Raw genomic sequence first — 22,919 nt, forward strand, 5'->3', positions numbered from 1 at the left:
ATGTGTTAATTACAAAGATTATTTATTCAACACATAAAACCTAGGCTTATGTCAGGCTGATTAGAAAAAGAAATACTAACCAAATATACTGCATAAGAGGGGGAAAATTGCGGAGCTAAAATTATTACATTCTAACTAAATTAATAATAAATACAATTTAAAATAATAAATATTATTAAATATGTTTTTATACATAAACTGTCAATACAATTTGAGTGCAAATAAAAATACAGCTTTACCGATTGAGTCATAATTTTTGCACTTAAGAAACTTCTCTATGACTTTAGCTCCAGACTTCTTCTGTTTGTTTGAGATAGTCATTACTGCCACAAGTGGTGGAAACGTGTATTACAACTGAGTACTGCTGCGGCCCATACGGACCACAGCTGGGAAACAAATATATATTGCTGGCCATCTAGGACTCTGCACAGGAAGAACAACATGGTAACTTCTTGTATGAAACATCTGGGGTAGCTGAGACGACATGGCTTTTGTGTTTAGGTTTATCTGGCCTAGAGTACTTTAAGTGTATTACTACTTAAAAAGGTGTTCTTTCTCAGTAAGTACACATCTACTCAGTGGTTCTTTACAACTACTGGCCAAGTGTGCATATTACAGTATGTTTTTAGTGACACTGTCAGAAAAGTTCCCACATCAACTAGTGTCAGGGTTCAAATCCCCTCAAGGTTTCTATGAAAAATAATACAAAAGTGCCAAATAAGTGTTTAGAAAAAGTACCATTTCCCACAGTTGAGGTTTACGGGTGTCGGTGAACAGACTCCAATTCAAAAACAGCTCAAATAACCCAGTGTGTTGATGATTGAAGCACAACATGAAACTACTAATAATCAAGGCTGACATGCTCTAGCAGTTCCCCTTTCCGACTCTAATCAGATAAGAGGTCCTGAGGGCCCTCAACATCACCTTACCAGGACTGGCATGACTGAGCACGTAGGTTGTACATTGACTTGATTTTTTTCAGGAATAACTGTGTTGAAATAACTGCTTAAGCAACGACCTCTGCAAGAAAATGAATAGGGATTAATATCAGTAAAAAATGGGTGCACTTTCACATGGTTGTCATTTTTGTTAAGTTTGCAGCGGTTAGGCGGCTCACATTCAAACAAGCTTCAATCACTATTGCTTGTCTTCATCAGCTCTAAACATGTAAGTTACGCCCCACGGAATACGCACACGCACGCGCGCATTAGTCATGTTTCTTGTCAGCTAATGATAGCGACTTGGCAAAGTTTAGCGACCAACGTTAGCAAACAGCCTATCTTGACGACAGCATGACTGCGAATTGTCGGTCGCTTCTCTGGGACTGCTTGTGTGTCTGACCACGCGCTGCCGGTGTGTGTGTGTGTGTGTGTTCTGGCAATGCTTACTTAATGGGGACATCGCTCTGTTTACACAAGGGGTGTCCAAACTTTTTCCACTGAGGCCCGCACACGGAAACATTTAAGCATGCGGGGGCCATTTTGATATTTTTCATTTTCAAACCTTAACAAAATGTATGGATTTTTTTTTTTTTTAACCTTTAGGGCTACCGGGGACCATAAAGGGTGTCAGTCATTAAAATGTTAAAAATAAGTCAAATTATTATTATTTTTTATTTAACGCTTACAGTAAATCTCTATATCAACTTCAGGTTGATATAAAGTAAAAAAAAATTAAAAAAGGTTTTATGCCTTTTCTGTCAAAGACAACTTTGTTTTTTATAGTAAAACTGAAATATGCAGTATTTAGTAATTAGAGCCTTAAAAGACCAATAATGCAGGACACCATTGATTTTAATTCTTTCATATTTTTGAGTAATCACAGTGAAAAATTAAATAAAATCCTACTTAATATATTTGGGATCCAAAAGGTCCCCCACTCATAAAGTGATACATTTGTATTAGTTTTTTTTACTTTTAACACTTAAATTACGAGATCAACTTCAGATATATCTGTCGATTTTACGTTTGAACTATTATTTTGTTTGTTTTATGCTCTTTTGTCAAATAAAACTTTGATGTTTTTATATGGCAACCACACAATATATGCAATATTTTTTCCACATAAAACATTTTATAGTGATATTTTTTTAAGTAATAATTCATTATAACATAGATTTTTTGTCTTTTTTCTTTTTTAGCAATGGCAAAAAAAGAAAAATAAACAAAGACAAAAGAAAAAAAACAGCCTGCATGGCAGCTTTGTGTCAACATTGCAACTTTTTCTTGTTAGATTTCACCTCCTTCCACTTTTTTTAAATGTTTTTTTATATTTTTGCAATATTATCAATTTTGCAATTTTTGCAGAATGTGTGGCGGGCCGGTAAACAATTAGCTGCGGGCCTCAAATGGCCCCCGGGCCGCACTTTGGACACCCCTGTGGACACCCCTGGTTTACACAGTCACCTTTAGGGGACCTCTGATGGTATGGGGACAAAAAAACAGGTCCCCTAAAGGGAAACCTTTTTAAATGATAGTCAGATCCATTCTGAAGATGCCTAAGTGATTTTTAAGCTTTGGCCCATAAAACATGTTTACTGGTTAGTTTGAGTGCGAGACATTTGCACAGCAGCCCCCTCATCGGGTTGTAGCTGGTACATTTAAGTGGTGAAACTTCCTATAAGAGGACAGCTGCAGTGCTGTATTCTGAGGATCATGTCATATTTAATTTGAACTTCTTTTTTTTTTTTTTTTTAAATAGTCCTCAGTAGTCACGTACAAATTTGTGTGAATTATGCAAAATTATTTAAATTTGGTCCCCATGAACCATATTAACTCTTTTTGCCCAGGGTCCCCAGTAAGAATGATCAGCACATTACTTCATCAATCCAGAGATTTAAAGACGTGTATGAGCTAACTGGGCAGTGGCCATTTTACCAAAAAAATGTTATGCCTCCACAACCTGTAGAAAGGGTGGTCCCCACAAGTGATGATCAAAAACTTGGTCCCCATTCCAAATGATAACCAGTTTGTGTGTGTGTGTGTGTGTGTGTGTGTGTGTGTGTGTGTGTGTGTGTGTGTGTGTGTGTGTGTGTGTGTGTGTGTGTGTGTGTGTGTGTGTGTGTGTGTGTGTGTGTGTGTGTGTGTGTGTGTGTGTGTGTGTGTGTAAAACAGCCATGAATGACCGTAATCTTATTCGGCCCAAATTACCATTTGTATTCAGATATTCAGTTTTATTTGTAATTGTGAGAAATAGACATGTTGTCGGTTATTTTAAACCACTAATGGTGACATTTGCTAGCAGGTGGCTGCACTTTTAACACATGCCAGTCGAACTGACAACGTTAATTTCCCTCTGAAAGTATGGAATGATCTCACAACTAATCATTAACTTCACTCTGATGTAAAGACGCTTTAACGGAGCGTGAACTTTTGTAAATCAGGAGTGAAGTATGTAATCAACTCACGCACACGCACACACACACACAAGATAATGTGCTGCTAGGCTTGCTTTTAAAAACTGTCACCGCAAAAAAAAAAATCCCTGCTGCGTGTTTTACAAACGTTTACGCCAGATGACTCCACACCCTTCCGAAGGTTTGCTTAGGATGTTGCCAAAAATCTCATGAGAGAGGAAGGCTTTATAAATATAAAAAAAAGGCCTGCTTCAACATGTTTGGTTTAAGAGGAAAACCACACTTATCTCATTAAACCGTTCTTGCCCCTGGCGAGCAGCAACACTCACAGAAATGTGAGTGTTGTGTATCGGTCAACTTCAAAATGGCAAATTTACTGATCGTGTTACTAATTTGTCAGCTTTAAGAGGGTGTCCATGTAGTAACTAATAAAAAAAAGCACTGGGGTATGGGGACCCCCAAACGGAGTTGTAGGGTGTCCCCTGCCAAATGACAATGCGTTAATTGTAATGGACACTTATTGGGTCTATTTGATTCCATATGTAAACTCTCAATTACATTTACATTATTACCTATATAAGAACTTAAAATGTAGAAGTTGGGGAAGAATTTCATTTTGTTTGACTCTGTTCTACAGTCAGGAAAATGTTTACTTTAAATATGTTCACTTTTATTGATGTAAACATGGAGTTTGTTCAAGGAAAAGTGGACTTTTTTTTAATTTTATTTTGCCTATCGTTCACAATCCTTATGAAAGACATGACGGATGTATTGTAATAATGTATTCTAAATATTAAATAAATGCAATCAAAAGTCTGCTTACAATGGAGCCAAAGGGAGCCGCTCTATTATGCCTATAAAGCCCTTAAAAAACATCTAAACACCTGCATTAGGTTTTATATACATGATGCAAGTACTGTATATATGTAATGTAGTCACGGGTACATGTATAATAAGATGTAGGTCTTTTATCAAGTTAATTAAAATCAAACAATAATCAATTAACAGCCCTAGAATAACCAGATTTGTTTTAAATCAGGGGTGTCAAACGTAAGGCCCGCGGGCCGGATCAGATGAGTTTGCTAAGTATAAAAATGAGCCAAAATGTTTTAATGAAAGAAACTACATGTCGCAATAGTAATTATTTCTTTCTTTGTAGAATATGCTACATATGTAAAAAAAAAACACATGATGTTAGTGATGTTGGGCAGCAAGGTGGACAGGGGTTAGTGCATGTGCCTCACAATACGAAGGTCCTGAGTTGAATCCCGGGCTCGGGATCTTTCTGTGTGGAGTTTGCATGTTCTCCCTGTGACTGCGTGGGTTCCCTCCGGGTACTCCGGCTTCCCCCCACCTCCAAAGACATGCACCTGGGGATAGGTTGATTGGCAACACTAAATCGGCCCTAGTGTGTGAATGTGAGTGTAAATGTTGTCTGTTTATCTGTGTTGGCCCTGCGATGAGGTGGCGACTTGTCCAGGGTGTACCACGCCTTCCGCCCGAATGCAGCTGAGATAGGCTACAGACCCCCCCCCCCCCACCCGCGACCCCGAAAGGGGCAAGCGGTAGAAAATGAATGGATGGATGGATGTTAGTGCACCAGTCGATGAAAATGAGCAAACTACATAAATAATAGGGCTGTGAATCTTTGGGTGTCCCATGATTCGATTCAAAATCGATTCTTGGGTCACGATTTGATTCAAAATCGATTTTTTTTTTTAAAATTTTAATGAAAACAATATACAACAATACCATAATAATGCAATACAATTTCAAAACCAAACCTGACCCAGCAACATTCAGAATAGCAATAAACAGAGCAATTGAGAGCAATTGAGGACACACAAACATGACACAGAACAATCTAAAAGTAGTGAGACAAAAATTAATATTATCAACAACAGTATCAATATTAGTAACAATTTCAACATAGCAGTGATTAAAAATCCCTCATTGATATTATCATTACAAACATTAATACAAAAAAAAAGTACAATGAACATTAGTGTCACAGTGGCTTACACTTGCATCGCATCTCATAAACTAAATGTCTAATGTTAATGTTAATGAGGGATTTTTAATCACTGCTATGTTGAAATTGTAACTAGTATTGATACTGTTGTTGATAATATTCATTTTTGTTTCACTACTTTTGGTTTGTTCTGTGTCGTGTTTGTGTCTCCTCTCAATTGCTCTGTTTATTGCAGTTCTGAGTGTTGCTGGGTCGGGTTTGGTTATGGAATTGGATTGCATTGTTATGGTATTGCTGTGTATTGTTTTGTTGGATTGATTAATTAAAAAAAATAATAAATAATAAAAATAAAAATAAAAATCGATTTTTAAAAAATGAGAATCGATTCTGAATCGCACAACGTGAGAATCGCGATTCGAATTCGAATCGATTTTTTCCCACACCCCTAATAAATAACATCCTGTAATTTGATTTTGATATAATTTTTTTGTCTTGATAGATTGAAAATTATCACATAATTTATTCAGAAAGTATAAATAACGACAAAAAAAAGATAGAATACTATAAACCGCAATACGTAAGTGTAAAAAAAAACACAAAAAAAACACAGTGTGTGAATGTGTGTGTGAATGGGTAAATGTGGAAGTACTGTCAAAGCGCTTTGAGTACCTTGAAGGTAGAAAAGCGCTATACAAGTATAACCCATTTATCATTTATTTATTATGATTTGCACATTTTCAGAACGTGCTTGTTCTACTTTTAAACAAAGAAAACAATCTAAAGTTGTCTTTATTTTTAAGTTATCGTGCCGTGATTTTACCAGTCCGGCCCACTTGGGAGTAGATCTTTCTCCATGTGGCCCCCGATCTAAAATGAGAGTTTGACACCCCTGCTTTGAACTGTTCTTTTGTCCGCAATTATTTTGTGTTTACACGCAAACCACACTTTTTCCACCTAGGTGGAGGGAGGCCTGCGCTCCATTGAGAGTCGTTTTACTTGGAAATTGGTTTCTCAAAGCAAAAATGTTCAATGCTGACTGCTGTGGAATGTGCGTGCAGCTCTGGGAGATAAAGCAATAACTATATATACATTTAAAATAAACAAAACAAGACAGCTCAGCTAACCCAGATCCTTTTTTTCAAAGAGTGGGAATCAAAGCGAAAGCAGCTACATTCACATTAAGTGGGAAGAATGTAACGCTGAACTCTAAATTACAGGCATTGCAATGTTGTCTGGTTACTCAGCAATCTATCAGTCACACAGGGAGTGAGCACGGGAGGGACAAGAAGGGGTTGGGCAGCGATGGGGGGGTTAGACATGGAGCAGACAGGCGCCAGTCACAGCAGGATCAAAGCGGGAGAAAAAGTACCTCGGGGAAAGCAACGGTTAACTACATTTAACCAATTGTCCCACAGACAGTCAGTGTACTGCTGTGGGCAAACAAAAAACAGTTCCCATGAGATGGAAAAAAACATGCCGTATTAGGTTTCCCTGAAAATGATTTGACTTGATTTGAAGTGCTGCAAAGCCTCGTTTGGACGGGCCTCTTTAATGGACCTCTTCAACTTGATTTGGGGTTTTAGTACTCATGTCTTTCAAAAGGATGGTCGACAAAGAACACAATAGGTTGAAATACAGCCAATACACAGCCATAGATAATTTGATTACCACAAGGCCAGGAGGTAGAAACTTACATAATAACTCTTCTGTGTATAAATGTACTGTAAATAACATCCTACTTTAATGAAACACATATTTTACAACCATGATTTTATTTTTTCGTGTCAGTTTTTTGGGTAAGTCTGCACATTTACAAGAAATAAGAGCAAAACATTGTCTTTTCATAGAATCAGACAAACACTTGATTGAACAGCTCAGTTATATCCCTCTTTGTTGGTTGTTGTAGGGAGCACTGACAAATTAACTTTCCTGTGGAGTTAAAGCAGGGCTGAGGAACCTAAGACCCCGTGGGCCAAAAAAGACTCAAGTGAGAGCATTTAATCCTGCCCACTGTACAGTTCTGAAAACCTCAGAGGAAATATGGGCATAATACATACTAAGAAACATTTGTTGGTAACAGGCCCTGATACAAAAAAGGTCCCCCAACTGCTTGTGTTAAAGTGACAGCTGAAGGAGTCAACAAAAGCCAAATAGACACAACATATACGATCTGGAATATCATAAATCCCTAGAAACATTTTGAGTACCCTCTGTGGTCTTACCCCTTCAGAAATATTTTTAGAGTGGCCAAGTTTTGTTTCAAAACAAAGGCAGTATTTTCTAAGTAAGCCACCAGCGCTTTCCAAGAGGCGTCCATCAAGGTTTTCTAACTTGTTTACTGGGAAGCCACTATTCGGCTATGACGTCATTCCAAAAAATTTTTTCCAGAAAACAATCATACTTTACTTAAAAAACAAAAAAGTATCAGTACTGAGATGCAGTATTGGCTAGTAGTAACATCTCTGCTCTGGGAGAAACTACAAGGAGCAAAATTAGTTTTTAAAGTCACACTATTTCCAGATTGACAATCCAATAAAAAAAATAACCCTTTTAGCAAAGTTAACAATGCCATGAAACTGCAGGATTTAAATGAGCGAAATGTGCTCCATGCATGTGATAACATTATTACAGCAGACCAACGTCCATCAAGTGGTACAGTTTGGTTTGGTTTACCACAGTAGGGTTTGGAATGGTAAACCCTAGAGTGGACTGTGTCTTAACTAGGCCAGGGGTTCCCAAAGTGTGGAAAAGTGAGCCTCCCTTCCAAAAAAATAACACTGGCCCCTCACATAGTCCTGGATAAAAAAATTGGTAGTGTATTTTGTGGAAAAACTGACACAAAAAATATTTTAAAGTATTTTAACTGAATTGTTTCGGTCAGACATATTAAGTGTTTGTCTGTAAGTATTTTGGACCTATTGTATATCAGCTGTTTAAGTGTAATGTACATAGTTGTATATTTAACCGTCATATTTGGAGGTGTTTAAAATCACTATGTAAAAGGATGTATGCTAACCAATAGCACATGCATGGGATTTTGTATTTAAATCAGCGTCTGGCTAGAACATTTGTTTAAATGCATTTTGTTTATGTTAAATGTCATGGGGACATTATTTTGTATGATATGCTTTATTTCTGTACGTTCAATTGTATGGCGCTTCAAAGTAAAGGCTCTTAAATATAAGTCCAATAATTTTGAATTTGCGTAGAAAAACCTATGGTTTCTGCAATGTTCAATAAACCTGGCACACTTTTAATTATTTGCACTACTATACCTCAAATTTAAACTTTAAATTAAATATTGACAATTTTGAGTTTCCACAATTTGGGCCGTTGCTTGTCATTAGGGGTGATGGTGGGTGGCCTAACCAAACCAGTTGAGAACCACTGATATAGAGGATCTTTAAGGAGCGTTTTTTTGCAGTGCATCCTTAAGAAAACTTTCCCCAGAGTTTTGGCAGTATGTTCTTAAAAACAGCAGGACACTCCCGAGGACATAAGTCTTTAAAAACAGTAAAGCACTTCTGTGATAAAGCTAGAAGATCTTTGACTGGTGTTTATGTAGCAGGTCCTTGAAAACAACAGATGCTTCTATTATATTTACACATAACCAAAAACCGGGAAAGAGGCCGTGTGAATGGGGCAACTATAGACAAACTCAGAAATTATAAATCTAAGATTTATTTCTATGATAATAGTTGTTTCCCTTTGAAATGTTGCACTATGCAAAATGTTTCCACCCAGAGTGTCCCTTTACCCAACAATACCCTCGGGTACAATACACTCGGTCTGCAGATATCATGGACAATGTGGTATATATATGTTTGATATTTAAATAGATGTATTTTAATGAAATGTATCCTAAATATGTCTTCTCCCATTAGATGTTTGCATGCCTTTTTGTTGGTGGTGAAAAAAACACATTTTCAAAGAGTGCATAAGGCTGCAACAATTAATTGGTTAATTTAATTAAAAAAAAGCTTTGATTTATATTATGTTGCTGGGATTATTTTTTTAATGTAGGCAACTAATAAATAAAATATTTAATTAATACACAAACATAGTTTCTGCACAGCGGCTGCAATAGAGCACACATGAGAGTGGTGGTGTGTGGGTGCCGTGATCAACCTTTTTTTAAATAAATGCACACACGTGGAAAGTGCAATTTCAATGTTGATGAAGTGCGTTTATTAGAAAAATTATGGAAGAAAATGGCAAACAGAGAAATTGTCTTCCCTAAAATATGTTTATGAAGTATATTTTGTTTGATTACTCAATGAATCAAACAAACTAATCGATTACTAAAATAATCGTTAGCTGGAGACCTTGCAGAGATTGTACAAAGCAGGGCTATTCAACTGGTGGCCCAGGAATAACACCAGACTGGGTTCAAAAACTTTGACTGGGCTAACATTTTTGCAGCAGATTCATAAAAACAAGCTTATTTTTGACAGGCTTTTTTTGCAGTAGGTCCTTAAAAACTGCAGATTTTCAGGAATATACAAATCAAGATAAGAATTCATGCTGAGAGCAGAGTTGAGATGGCCCTCGTACCCCCATGCAACTCAGGGATGTGGGTTGGTTGCCAAGCATGCCGCATGGAGTCACCTTCTTCCCAATGCCCCAATCCACCATGAAACATTTTAGGCGAACCATCAGATCAAAGTTTGCGCCATGCCATGCCCACTACCTAAGGCGTAGGCAAAATTCTTCAAAATGTATCATTGTCATAGTAGTATCGACTAGATACGCTATTGTATGTGGTATCATTACAGTGGATGTTAGGTGTAGATCCGCCAATGGCGTGTGTTTATATTGTACGTGGTATCAATACAGTGGATGTTAGGTGTAGATCCGCTAATGGCGTTTGTTTCTATTGTAGCGTCCCGGAAGAGTTGGTGCTGCAGGGAATTCAGGGAATTTGTTCTGTAGTGTTTATGTTGTGTTGCGGTGCAAATATTCTTCCAAAATGTGTTTGTCGTTGTTGTTTAGCGTGGTTTCACTATATGGCACATATTTATGACAGTGTTGGTATTATTCATACTGCTACCCTCAGTGTGACATCAATGGCTGTTGGATAAGTATGCACTTCATTCGCTCGTTTGCTATAGTGAAGATCATTGCGTCATTAGTTCATTATTGGGCACAATGAAATCTTGATTAGACTTTGTTAATAATAGACTATATATTTGGTGACTTTAATTTTACGTAAAACTGGCCAAACTCGCCACAAAATTTTAAGACAACAAGATGGATTGGCGCCTATGGTAAAAATATCGATGTAATCATAGTAGTATCGACTAGATACGCTATTGTACGTGGTATTATTACAGTGGATGTTAGGTGTAGATCCACCAATGGCGTTTGTTTATATTGTAGCTTCCTGGAAGAGTTGGTGCTGCAGGGAATTTGTTCTGTAGTGTTTATGTTGTGTTGCGGTGCAAATATTCTTCCAATATGTGTTTGTCGTTGTTGTTTAGCATGGTTTCACTATATGGCACATGTTTATGACAGTGTTGGCATTGTTCATACTGCCGCCCTTAGTGTGACATGTATGGCTGTTGGATAAGTATGCACTTCATTCGCTCCTGTGTTAAAGTTAAGATCATTGCGTCATTAGTTCATTGTTGGGCACAATAACATCTTGAATGTATGGCTGTTGGATAAGTATGCACTTCATTCGCTCCTGTGTTAAAGTTAAGATCATTGCGTCATTAGTTCATTGTTGGGCACAATAACATCTTGAATAGACTTTGTTAATAACAGACTACATATTTGGTAACTTTACTGTTATGTACACTACCGTTCAAAAGTTTGGGGTCAACCAAACAATTTTGTGGAATAGCCTTCATTTCTAAGAACAAGAATAGACTGTCGAGTTTCAGATGAAAGTTCTCTTTTTCTGGTCATTTTGAGCGTTTAATTGACCCCACAAATGTGATGCTCCAGAAACTCAATCTGCTCAAAGGAAGGTCAGTTTTGTAGCTTCTGTAACGAGCTAAACTGTTTTCAGATGTGTGAACATGATTCCACAAGGGTTTTCTAATCATCAATTAGCCTTCTGAGCCAATGAGCAAACACATTGTACCATTAGAACACTGGAGTGATAGTTTCTGGAAATGGGCCTCTATACACCTATGTAGATATTGCACCAAAAACCAGACATTTGCAGCTAGAATAGTCATTTACCACATTAGCAATGTATAGAGTGTATTTCTTTAAAGTTAAGACTAGTTTAAAGTTATCTTCATTGAAAAGTACAGTGCTTTTCCTTCAAAAATAAGGACATTTCAATGTGACCCCAAACTTTTGAACAGTAGTGTAAAACGGGCCAAACTCGCCACAAAATTAACGACAACAACATTGATTGGCGCCAATGGACCCGTCAGCGATCCTGTCCTGTCTCCCTGTAATGTTTGTCTACTCTTCAATGGGATTGTACTGCAAATCTTAATTTTCCCTCTGGGATTATTATAAGTATTTCTGATTCTGATTCTGTTATAGAGTAATAATGCAAAACGAAGATGTTAAGTGGAAGGCCATGTAGAGAACAAGGAGAAATATACATTATTTATTCATCTAAATAAACTTCCCCTGGTTTGGGGTGTGTACATGAAGAGCCTGCCCTGTCAGAGACAGGGGGCGGAGCCATGGGGGTCCACTACAGAAGAGGGCATGTAGCATGATAATAGGGAAACTTCTAGGCACGTCACTGTGAGAGGACTTCAGTAGCGGTAAACAGTCGTCAACATTTGACTCTTTTGGCTAGACGAGACAAGCAAAACAGCGACCGGGGGAGCGCGGAGGGATATTTGGGTTGTATGGCACCTCAGTTGTGCGTCATGAATCCTGCGCAAGGATCGCCACCCTCGGCCTCCGCACCGGAGGACGCCTCCGCACCGGAGCGGCTCGACCCGTCACCTGTCACCAGATGTAAAGGCACACGAGTGGATCTGCCCTTTAGTGTGGAATCGCTCATATCTGTGGACAGGACGCAGGCAAGAACTCTGCGATTGACGGAGCCCAGCAGAGGATGCGTGAGGATAGAGGAGACTCCGACAGTGGAACTTAAAACCGAGGATGTGGACGTCAACGACACGGAGAGAACCCACTGGCTCCAGTCTTCACCTCCTAGTGAGTCATGTTTGCTATCGAATCCAAGATGTGGGCGAAAGTTTTACTGGCAATGGGGAACATTTTTTGCAGTGATGCAAAAATGCATCAATTTTACTAATATTTTGACACTTTTATGTGCATGGCTACTAAATTAAGTGGCAAGAATATTCGGAGACATACTGCAACCAAACATATTCTTAAATCAATTACTATATATTTGACTAGATATGCATTGTAAAACGCGTGTTCTCCCAATACAACTGTTTGGTTGCCAATATGTGCACGTATAATAAATGTGAATATAATTTCAGTAACAAAAGTTGCAGAAGATAATGAATGATGTCTTTGCAGGACTCCCCAGCCCGACACATTGCAATCTGCGCAAACACAAGAACAATAGGAAACCCAGAACTCCCTTTACGAGCTCTCAGCTGCTGTCCCTGGAGAGAAAGTTCCGTCAGAAACAATATCTCTCCATCGCAGAGAGAGCGGAGTTCTCCAGCTCACTCAGCCTCACAGAGACCCAAGTCAAGATTTGGTTTCAGAACCGCCGGGCCAAGGCCAAAAGACTGCAAGAAGCCGAGCTGGAGAAGCTCAAGCTGGCCGCCAAGCCTCTGCTGCCGGCCTTCGCGTTCCCCTTCCCGCTGAGCGCACCGATGGGCGCCCCGGCCCTCTACGGCCCTCGGCCCGCCTTGCACGCACCAGGACTATTCGGTGGACCTTACGGGATGTACTACTTGTCTTAACCTTTTTTAAAAGACGTGTTGTGTGAGACATGCTGCCTTAAAAATGTCCATAAAAGTCTCTTTTAAATGAAGAAATATGTGAGGATATTTATTTAGTAACAAATAATCTATTCATTTCTTTAATAAATATATTAGTTAAATTATCCATTAAAATGCACAATTGGCCTTTAAAAAATCTAACGAAAAAAGACCCAAATTAGTTTTCAAATTAAAATTACACTAATTGTAAAGCCTGCAAAAAAAGAAATTGCAACAATTCATTCCAATAATAAGTGTAGAAAATGGATGGATGGATGGAATAATAAAAAAAATAAATTATAAACTGAGGATATAAACTTACTGGGTTTATTGTAAACACTTTGACAGGATTTATGTATAAAGTATAAAAGCCAAAAAAAAATTACGTGACATTCCTAATCCAAAGATATAACAACCATTCCAATTACATTAATTTTTTTCAAATAGTCAATACATTTGTCAATACAAGAACTTATTTTACCAATGCAGTTGATTTTTCCACATTGATAAAAATAATGAAATATTTCTACATCTTTGAATTTAAATTAAAACGGACCTCAAGTTGTTTTTTGACTTTGCACAGATGCTTAAAAAGCTCTCACAAGACAGGAAGCTATATAGCAACATGTGTAAATAAAAGTTGATGTATTTTATATTCAGTGAGTGAATTTGCATCTGTTAATGTGTGAATTACCGCCCTGAGATCGGTAGGTTGGAGTTCAAATCCCAGCCGAGTCATACCAAAGACTATAAAAATGGGACCCATAACCTCCCTGCTTGGCACTCAGCAACAAAGGGTTGGAGTTGGGGGTTAAATCACCAAAAATGATTCCCGGGCGCGGCGCCGCTGCTGCCCACTGCTCCCCAAGGGGATGGGACAAATGCACACACATCTAGTGTGTGTGTGACAATCATTGGTACTTTAATCTTTAATCTTTTAATTATATATTTGTTGACAGATGGGGAAAAAAAACATTTTGGAAAATTAAACTCTATTACGGAAATATTAAAGTTTGTGTTGTGTTGTTTTCAAAAGTCATAAACATTGCGTCTTCTTCTGCCACACATGAATGAGAGGCTATCAAAATGAGGCTATCTTAACTTTATTTATTGTAATTTTTTAGGTGAATTAAACAAAATTTGGTATTGCAAAGGCAAACCTTTTATAGGTTTTATTTCCTCCTTCCTCTGTGACCTTTGAAGCCTCGGATGGAGCCGTGTCCAAAGCACACATTAGATGGCACCCTATGGAAAAAAACATTGTTAAAAATGTAATCAATATTTACCGGTAAGCAGATTTAGCTCATATGAGCCTAAACTTCATCCCAAAACAAAATTCTTAAACAAACCTGTAGGAGTATCGTGGTTTCAAGGAATCACCGTGGTGTGTGTTTGTGTTGTGGACCGCGGGAAAAATATCTGCCTGCTCTTCAGCCGAGGCACATTTTTCAGTTAATTCAACTTCTGCTGTGGAAACTAGCATCTCCATGGATTCCTCTTGCTCGCCTTGTTTGGACTTATTATCGCCACACAAAACCTCACTGCCGTCGTCCACTACCTCCATTGCTGTGTCTGTCTGCTGCTGATGTTTTGACTCTCGAAGTCTAATAAGAGAGAGAAATATTAGTAACACTCATAGACCTCCACTAAATTTGTATTTGATGTGGCTAAACAACTCAAGTTAAAATGTGACTAGTACAGTAAAAAGGTATGGAATATTATTAGCCCGTCATATGTCAACACGTATGTTAATTAATGTTTGGAGTGGCTGAACCTATTTTGTTAATAACTGTGCCATAAACAGGCCATGAAGAAAAGTTAGTTAGTTTATTATTTATTCGGTCTGTGGTCAATAAAATAAACAAACAGTTTTACATCCATGAATTCATAAATTGACAATTTTACAGACCGAAAGGGTTTAGGCTGAAGTTGAGCACTTATTTCGCCTAACCCTAAACATTAAGCCCCAAACATAAACGTACCAAGTCTACCAATTTATAATGAAGATTTGCTGCCATCTATTGAGAAAATTACATAAATGCAGTCTCACCCCTTGTCTCTTTTGGGTTTGTCAAATCTGAAGTCTGGAGGATACTTGTGAATTCGTACAAGGTGGTCCTTCCTGAGTATGCTCGTCCTGAATGTGTGTTCACATCCCTCCACCAAACACTGGTACTGTTAATTATGAAGTAATCATGGACAGTGACACACAAGCATGTACTTCACATGGCATCCTAATAAAGTTTCAGAAAAGGGAACTAGGTGGGTTTTCATATGTATCATACCATATCTTGCCGCTGCGCAAGGATCATGAAGAGAGAGTCATGCCACTCCTGAATGTGAATATCCAGGAGCCGGGAGGTGGGCAGAGAGCGTCGGCAGGAGCAGCAAACGTGTCTATGCAAGGAGTTGTAGTGGTGTTCATACTCCTCCAAAGTGTTGTGGGTGGCGTTGCATCCAGAGATGTGACAGGCAAACTCTGACACACTGTGAAGAAGAACAAGAGACAAATACTATTGAGCATCTAAAATTAAGGTACAAGCTGTTATTCCTAAATCGTAAATTACATATTTAATGTGGGAAGCATCTTAAAGGGGACCTATTATGCAAAACCAACTTTTCTTACCTATTGGTAGTTCTGGGCGATATATCGGTTTTATCAATAAATTTGAGTTTTTTGTTGCAGACGATTTAAAAAATAAAGAATCAATGTTTCCCTCTACTTGCTCCGGCATACTTTTCCATCCCTTGAGCTTCCGTAGCCCTTGTCCGCCCCCTCACTTCTTTAACGGAGATTCACACACCAAGCAAAACATTGGACGTTTGTTCCAAAGAAAAGAAAAGTGCCGTCAGTGCTTTAGAATTGCGGCAACAGGCGTGAAACAAGTGACTGCACGCTGCAAATTTCCTTTAAAAAAGACAAAAGCACAACAAACTTGTTTCCTGGCAACTTTTGATGAGGCAAACAAGACCGCAATACCAAACAATCTCCACCTAAGATAAGAAGCACCTTACTGTGTTGAAATAATTTACACAAGGTACCAAGTATGATGAGAAAGGAGAACAATGTACAGAGCAATCACTAAAGCAGTCGCTCTGCACATCTAAACCAAACAGCCTGTATGTGCGTGTGCTGCTACAAAACTATCTTGAAATTATAACGCATTTATTCATCAATATAGTGATATTTTACAAAGGCAATAAAGTGTACATTGTCTTTCACATCAGCAGACACTAACAAGGAGCCCATGATACTTCATGGAAAAGCCTGCATTTATCAACCTACTAAAACTCAATATTTTACCTTATTATCTATTTACATACAATGTACAATACATATTTGTAATATATACAGAATTATTTTATAAGAAGTTTAAATTTTACACTTTGTTGATATGATTCATTTTTATTACCATTTATGATTATTGGTATCTATTGATTTATTGGAGTTTATTTGCTTGCAGTGTGCAATGCTATGTTGTTATTTACTAAAGTATTTTATTCAAGGCAAAAGTTTTAAGTTTGCACTTTATTAATCTCAATGTTGGAGATTATTATTTATTTGCCTGCAATGTGCAATGCTACATTTTTGTTTGCAAAAGTATTTTATTCAAGACAGAAGTACTGCCTCCTAAAGGAAGCGCTTAATTTAGTTCTTTGAAAAGTATTGCATAAAACTACAATTTTTATCTGGTATAAAAATAACAACAATATTCAAATTAGAATGTTGCCAAGAGTAAGATTAAGTGTATTTTCAAACAACTATATTTTGATCAAATAAAAGCAAAACTTGTTTTGAATTTATTGGTTTCTTTAAAAAAAGAAGGAAAAAAAATTGGATATCAAATTTTCTTACAAAAAATCTGAGATGTTATTTTTAGGCCAAATCGCCTAGGCGGACCTATTAGTATGAGCTGTTTTGTATTTGGGAAATGCATTAATCTCAAACATTTGAAATCAAACCGCCAAGGCATTGTGGAGATATTTATAAAATAATCTTGCCTTCCTTTTTACTTCCAACAAATGAGCTGTTTGGAATTTGCTTCTTTTGTGACCAGTTTTGCCGTGTGTGACGTCAGCGGATTATCCACATATAGTAGAAATGTACCCAGAGTGCCATGCGCGCGTCCGCCATTGTAGTCCGCGCTGTAGTCAATAGGATACTTCTTTTTGTATCCTCTTTTTGTGGGGCAGACTGGCTCGTAAATGCACATGCATGCTCCTCTCTTGCCATTTCGAATACAAAGTAGCGTATAGTTTGAACTTATAATATCCGTCAGTAGACTTGCGATGGAAGCCCTAAAAACTACCAGTACAACAAAGATGGGGGAGAGAAGATACAGTTGAAGTGGAGGTGTTTTGTCTTGTTTGTTGAATTTATTAATATATGTAAAACCAGTGTTTAAGTTCACTTTGGAATTCAACAGTGAGGTGCACTTCCTCCTTTAGACAGCAGGAGGTAGCATTGCCTAGTTTACAGTAATGTCCATGATAGCACTGCACAACAAGGAGTTCCTTTCAAGTCTACTTTAAGCTAGTTCGGTCATTGATTGATTGATTGATTGATTGATTGATTGATTGAGACTTTTATTAGTAGGTTGCACAGTGAAGTACATATTCCGTACAATTGACCACTAAATGGTAACACCCGAATAAGTTTTTCAACTTGTTTAAGTCGGGGTCCACTTAAATTGATTCATGATACAGATATATACTATCATCATAATACAGTCATCACACAAGATAATCACATTGAATTATTTACATTATTTACAATCAGGGGGGTTGGGGGGGGTTGGATATGGACAGCAAGTAGTGGACAGAGAGAGAGAGAGAGAGAGAGGGAGAGAGAAAGAGAGAGAGAGAGAGAGAGAGAGAGAGAGAGAGAGAGAGAGAGAGAGAGAGAGAGAGAGAGATCAGAAGGCATAAGAAAAAGTATCTGCGTTTGATTGTTTACATTTGATTATTAGCAATCCGGGGAGGGTGTTAGTTTAGGGTTGTAGCTGCCTGGAGGTGAACTTTTATTGCGGTTTTGAAGGAGGATAGAGATGCCCTTTCTTTTACACCTGTTGGGAGCGCATTCCACATTGATGTGGCATAGAAAGAGAATGAGTTAAGACCTTTGTTAGTTCGGAATCTGGGTTTAACGTGGTTAGTGGAGCTCCCCCTGGTGTTGTGGTTATGGCGGTCATTTACGCTAAGGAAGTAGTTTGACATGTACTTCGGTATCAGGGAGGTGTAGTGGATTTTATAGACTAGGCTCAGTGCAAGTTGTTTAACTCTGTCCTCCACCTTGAGCCAGCCCACTTTGGAGAAGTGGGTAGGAGTGAGGTGGGATCTGGGGTGGAGGTCTAGAAGTAACCTGACTAGCTTGTTCTGGGATGTTTGGAGTTTAGATTTGGGGGTTTTGGAGGTGCTAGGGTACCAGGAGGTGCATGCGTAATCGAAAAAGGGTTGAACGAGAGTTCCCGCCAGAATCCTCATGGTGCTTTTGTTGACCAGAGAGGAGATTCTGTAGAGAAATCTCGTTCGTTGGTTAACCTTTTTGATTACCTTGGTTGCCATTTTATCACAGGAAAGGTTAGCCTCTAGAATGGAACCTAGGTAGGTGACCTCATCTTTCCTGGTGATAACAGTGTCACCCACTTTTATAGTGAAGTCATTGACTTTCTTAAGGTTGATGTGGGACCCAAACAGGATGGATTCAGTTTTACCCAAGTGTATGGATAGCTTGTTGTCAGCGAGCCAGGTGCAAGTTCTACAGAGCTCAGCACTGAGGATTTTCTCCACCTGTGACTTGTCCTTGTCGGATACCAGCAGGGCAGAGTCATCTGTGACGATCGCAAACGTTTTCATCTGCTCGAAACTCATGCCAAACAAAGTATCATCGGTATGTATTGTTGAGTAGTATGCTAATATTGAATTGAGTTGTATTATTTGTTGGTTGTGATGTAATTTGGGACATTTTATGGTCAAAAGTCAGTCATGCTAATTTTCGTAATTCATACAGTGAAGTGAATGTTAGCATAGTAAGCTAGTTTGCTGTAGAGCACTTAAATTACATATTTTGTGGTGTTTATTTATCCATTTAAGTTCAATACACAGCATAATGCATGTTTTATTGTAGTGGGCTTGTGTGTGTGTAATTGGCTGTGTATGCATGTCTGTAATGTAAGCATCCTTCTGCTTGTATGTTTTCAGTTTTACCCTTTTTACGGTCAATAAACCTGTGGACAAGAAGACGTTTTTCAGAGTGTTTGATCAAGAAAAGGTGTTAGGGTAAAGCCAAGATATTTCTACATATCGAGGGCGGCACAGGAGGCATGTGAAAAACCCGCCCACAAAACGGCTCATCAGAAAGCAACTTGAAAATGGTCTGTAAAACATAATCTATGCAATTTTTTGACCCAAGAACCACTGTTATGGTGCTTTACAGAGAGTAAATGGGACAATGAAAAAGGAGGATTACCTACAAACTCTTCAAGACAACCTAATATCATCAGCCCGGAGGTTGGGTCTTGGACGCAGTTGGGTGTTCCAACAGGACAATGACCCCAAACACACGTTAAAAGTGGTAAAGGAATGGCTAAATCAGGCTACAATAACGGTTTTAGAATGGCTTTCCCAAAGTCCTGACTTAAAACGTGTGGACAATGCTGAAGAAACAAGTCTATGTCAGAAAACCAACAAATGTAGCTGAACTGCACCAATTTTGTCAAGAGGAGTGGTCAAAAATTCAACCAGAAGCTTGTGGATGGCTACCAAAGCGCCTTATTGCAGTGAAACTTGCCCTGGGACATGTAACTAAATATTAACATTGCTGTATGTATACTTTGGTCACATTTTCAGTAGACCCATAATAAGTTCATAAAAGAACCAAACTTCATGAATGTTTTTTTTTTTTTTTTTTACCAACAAGTATGTGCTCCAATCACTCTATCACAAAAAAAATAAAGAGTTGTAAAATTATTGGAAACTCCAGACAGCCATGACATTGTTCTTTACAAGTGTATGTAAACTTTTGATCGTGACTGTATGTAGACCACAATGAAGTGTTTTAAATGTAGCAAAAAGATCATAATATGACAGATTAAAGCTGCATGTAAGGCTGGGCAATATATGGAATATACTCGATATATCACGGGTTTGTCTCTGTGCGATATAGAAAATTACTATATCGTGATATTCGAGTATACGTTCTCACGCAGTTGCTTTTAGCTGCGGGCATTACACTTCAGGCTTTTCTCACTCTTTCTTGTCTCTCCTTCTCACAGAGAGATAAAACAAGCGCACCTTCTTCATACGTCACAAACTGTCACGCGTGCAACGTCATACGCTCTCGCAGAGCAGAGAGGTAGCAGAATGGTTAACGTTAGGTGGGATATTAGTGGAGTGGTGCGAGTGGTAATACGAGAGAGAGAAGGTGCAAATCTGGTAACAAATGAAGGAAGAAGAATTCATTCACAAGAAAAACAGCACAGGGTCCATCGTCTGGCAGTGGTTTGGCTTCAAGCGGGAAGATGTTGAACAAACAACAGTAATATGTCAAGTATGCGGCAAAAGCATTGCTACAAAAAGTAGCATTACTGCTAATGTGTAGCATCATTTGAAAAGTCACCCGCTAGAAAATGAAGACTGCTTGAAACTGAGCATGTCAAAATCTCGGCCGGTGCCACACCAACAAAATGCCCAAGCAACCATTTCCACATCAACAACATATGAAAAAAATAGTCAACAACAGAAGGAGATAACGTCCGCAGGAACCTACCACATAGCGAAGGACATACACTATTTGATTTCCTAATATGCAGCTCATTTATATTTGACAGTTATTGAAATATCTTGTGTGAAATCATGCACAAAAGTGCACTTTATTTGTTTTTAACTATTGTAGTGGTGTTCTGTACAAAAAGTGCACTTTAATTTAGTGTTGTTTTAATATGTCATCTTAGTAGGGCTGGGCGATATATCGATATACCCGATATATCGCGGGTTTGTCTCTGTGCGATATAGAAAATGACTTTATTGTGATATTCGAGTATATGTTCTCACGCAGTTGCTTTTAGCTGTGGGCATTACACTACAGGCTTTTTTCACTCTTTCATGTCTCTCCTTCTCACAGAGAGCAAGCGCACCTTCTTACATACGTCACATAAGTATTCGCCCTCGCGAAGCAAAGAGGTAGCAGCATGGGTAACGTTAGCTGTGGTGCGAGTGGTAATACGAGAGAAAGAAGGTGCAAGTCTGGTAACAATTGAAGGAGGAATTAATTCCCAAGAAAAACAGCACGGGGTGCATCGCCTGCCGGTGGTTTGGCTTCAAGTGGGAATATGTCGAACAGACAACCGTAATTTGTCAAGTGTGGGACAAAAGTGTTGCTACAAAAAGTAGCATTACTGCTAATATGTAGCATCATTTGAAAAGTCACCCGCTAGAGAATGAAGAGTGCTTACCCCGCATGTCAACATCTCCGTTCTGTGCCACACCAACAAAATGCAGAGGCAACCATTTCCAGATCAACACCGTATGAAAAAAATAGTGAACAACAGAAGGAGATAACGTCTGCAGTAACCTACCACATAGCGATTTGATTTCCTATTATGCAGCTAATTTTTATTTGACAGTTATTGAAATACCTTGTGTGACATCATGTACAAAAGTGCACTTTATTTGTTTTAAACTATTGTAGTGGCGTTTTGTACAAAAAGCGCACTTTAATTTAGTGTTGTTTTGATATGTCATCTTAGTGACATCATGCACAAAAGTGCACTCATAGATTGTTTTAAAATGTCTCTGACAATCTTGCACTTTCTGTTTTGAAATGACATGAATGTTTGTGCCACTGCTTTGAAATGACATGAATGTTTGTGCCACTGCTTAATAACTGTTTAATAAATACAGTTTTGTAAACTGACTTAGTTGTGATTTCCCTCTCTGCATGAAAGTTTAAAATGAGCATATATTAATGCAGTATGAACAAGGTTTTTTTAATGTAGACACATAGAATCATCGTACTGCTGTGATTATATGCATCAAGTGTTAATTCAAGGCTAAGGCAAAATATCGAGATATATATCGTGTATCGTGACATGGCCTAAAAATATCGAGATATTAATAAAAGGTCCTATCGCCCAGCCGTAGCTCCATGTCTATCAGATTAATAATGAATTCAGGTATACATAAATATTACAAGTATGCATGTATATATCTTGCATTTAAACATGCCAGCAAGCGAAGTAACCTAAGTCTGTGCTCAATTGTCACCTGAGAGTTGCTTTGTCTTCTTGTGTCTCTGAAATATAAAGGTCTTGAAGGTACATGTGTCTTTCCACGTCACCATCCTGCAATAATAGTTCGTCGTGAGAAGAAAGTAGAAACGTAGCAGGCTTGTAAGTCAACGTTAGTGTTTATGTTGTCACTACCTCAAACAGTTCATGGTCCTTAGGAAGATAGATGAGCCGAGGGCTGAAGTTAAAGGGGTTTTCCTCATCTTGCAGAATGGTTTCCGTCGCGCAGTCTTCACTCTGACATTCCCCTAAAACATATAACCTTGATGGAACGACTTCTGGCTTTGCCATTACCGTGTGTCGTCGTTCTTGTACTCTAAAATGGCAAAAGTGTAGTACAGTAGTGTTTTGGTTCGCAGCCGTACGTGTCGCGGGTTGATTACGTAGAGAGCAAACATCCATGAAATTGGAAAATGGCGCCATCT

General features: G+C 38.3%; 3 protein-coding genes across 3 annotated transcripts in view; 2 read left to right on the top strand and 1 right to left on the bottom strand.

The window, feature by feature from the left end:
* adam8a (ADAM metallopeptidase domain 8a) overlaps nt 1-22,919 on the top strand; it is a 69,824-nt gene that overhangs the window by 22,900 nt on the left and 24,005 nt on the right. The window lies entirely within an intron of this gene.
* On the top strand, nt 11,850-14,087 carry msx3 (muscle segment homeobox 3). Its single transcript, XM_062058230.1, has 2 exons — nt 11,850-12,461; nt 12,795-14,087. Exons 1-2 carry the CDS (start codon nt 12,149-12,151, stop codon nt 13,187-13,189), a joined length of 708 nt encoding a protein of 235 aa, XP_061914214.1. The 5' UTR covers nt 11,850-12,148; the 3' UTR covers nt 13,190-14,087.
* znf511 (zinc finger protein 511) lies at nt 14,286-22,918 on the bottom strand. Its single transcript, XM_062058223.1, has 6 exons — nt 22,630-22,918; nt 22,472-22,548; nt 15,493-15,694; nt 15,258-15,382; nt 14,557-14,811; nt 14,286-14,452 (listed from the first exon to the last, which is right to left on the bottom strand). Exons 1-6 carry the CDS (start codon nt 22,915-22,917, stop codon nt 14,380-14,382), a joined length of 1,020 nt encoding a protein of 339 aa, XP_061914207.1. The 5' UTR covers nt 22,918; the 3' UTR covers nt 14,286-14,379.

This window comes from Entelurus aequoreus, linkage group LG09, assembly GCF_033978785.1.
Source record: "Entelurus aequoreus isolate RoL-2023_Sb linkage group LG09, RoL_Eaeq_v1.1, whole genome shotgun sequence".
NCBI classification, from domain to species: domain Eukaryota; kingdom Metazoa; phylum Chordata; class Actinopteri; order Syngnathiformes; family Syngnathidae; genus Entelurus; species Entelurus aequoreus.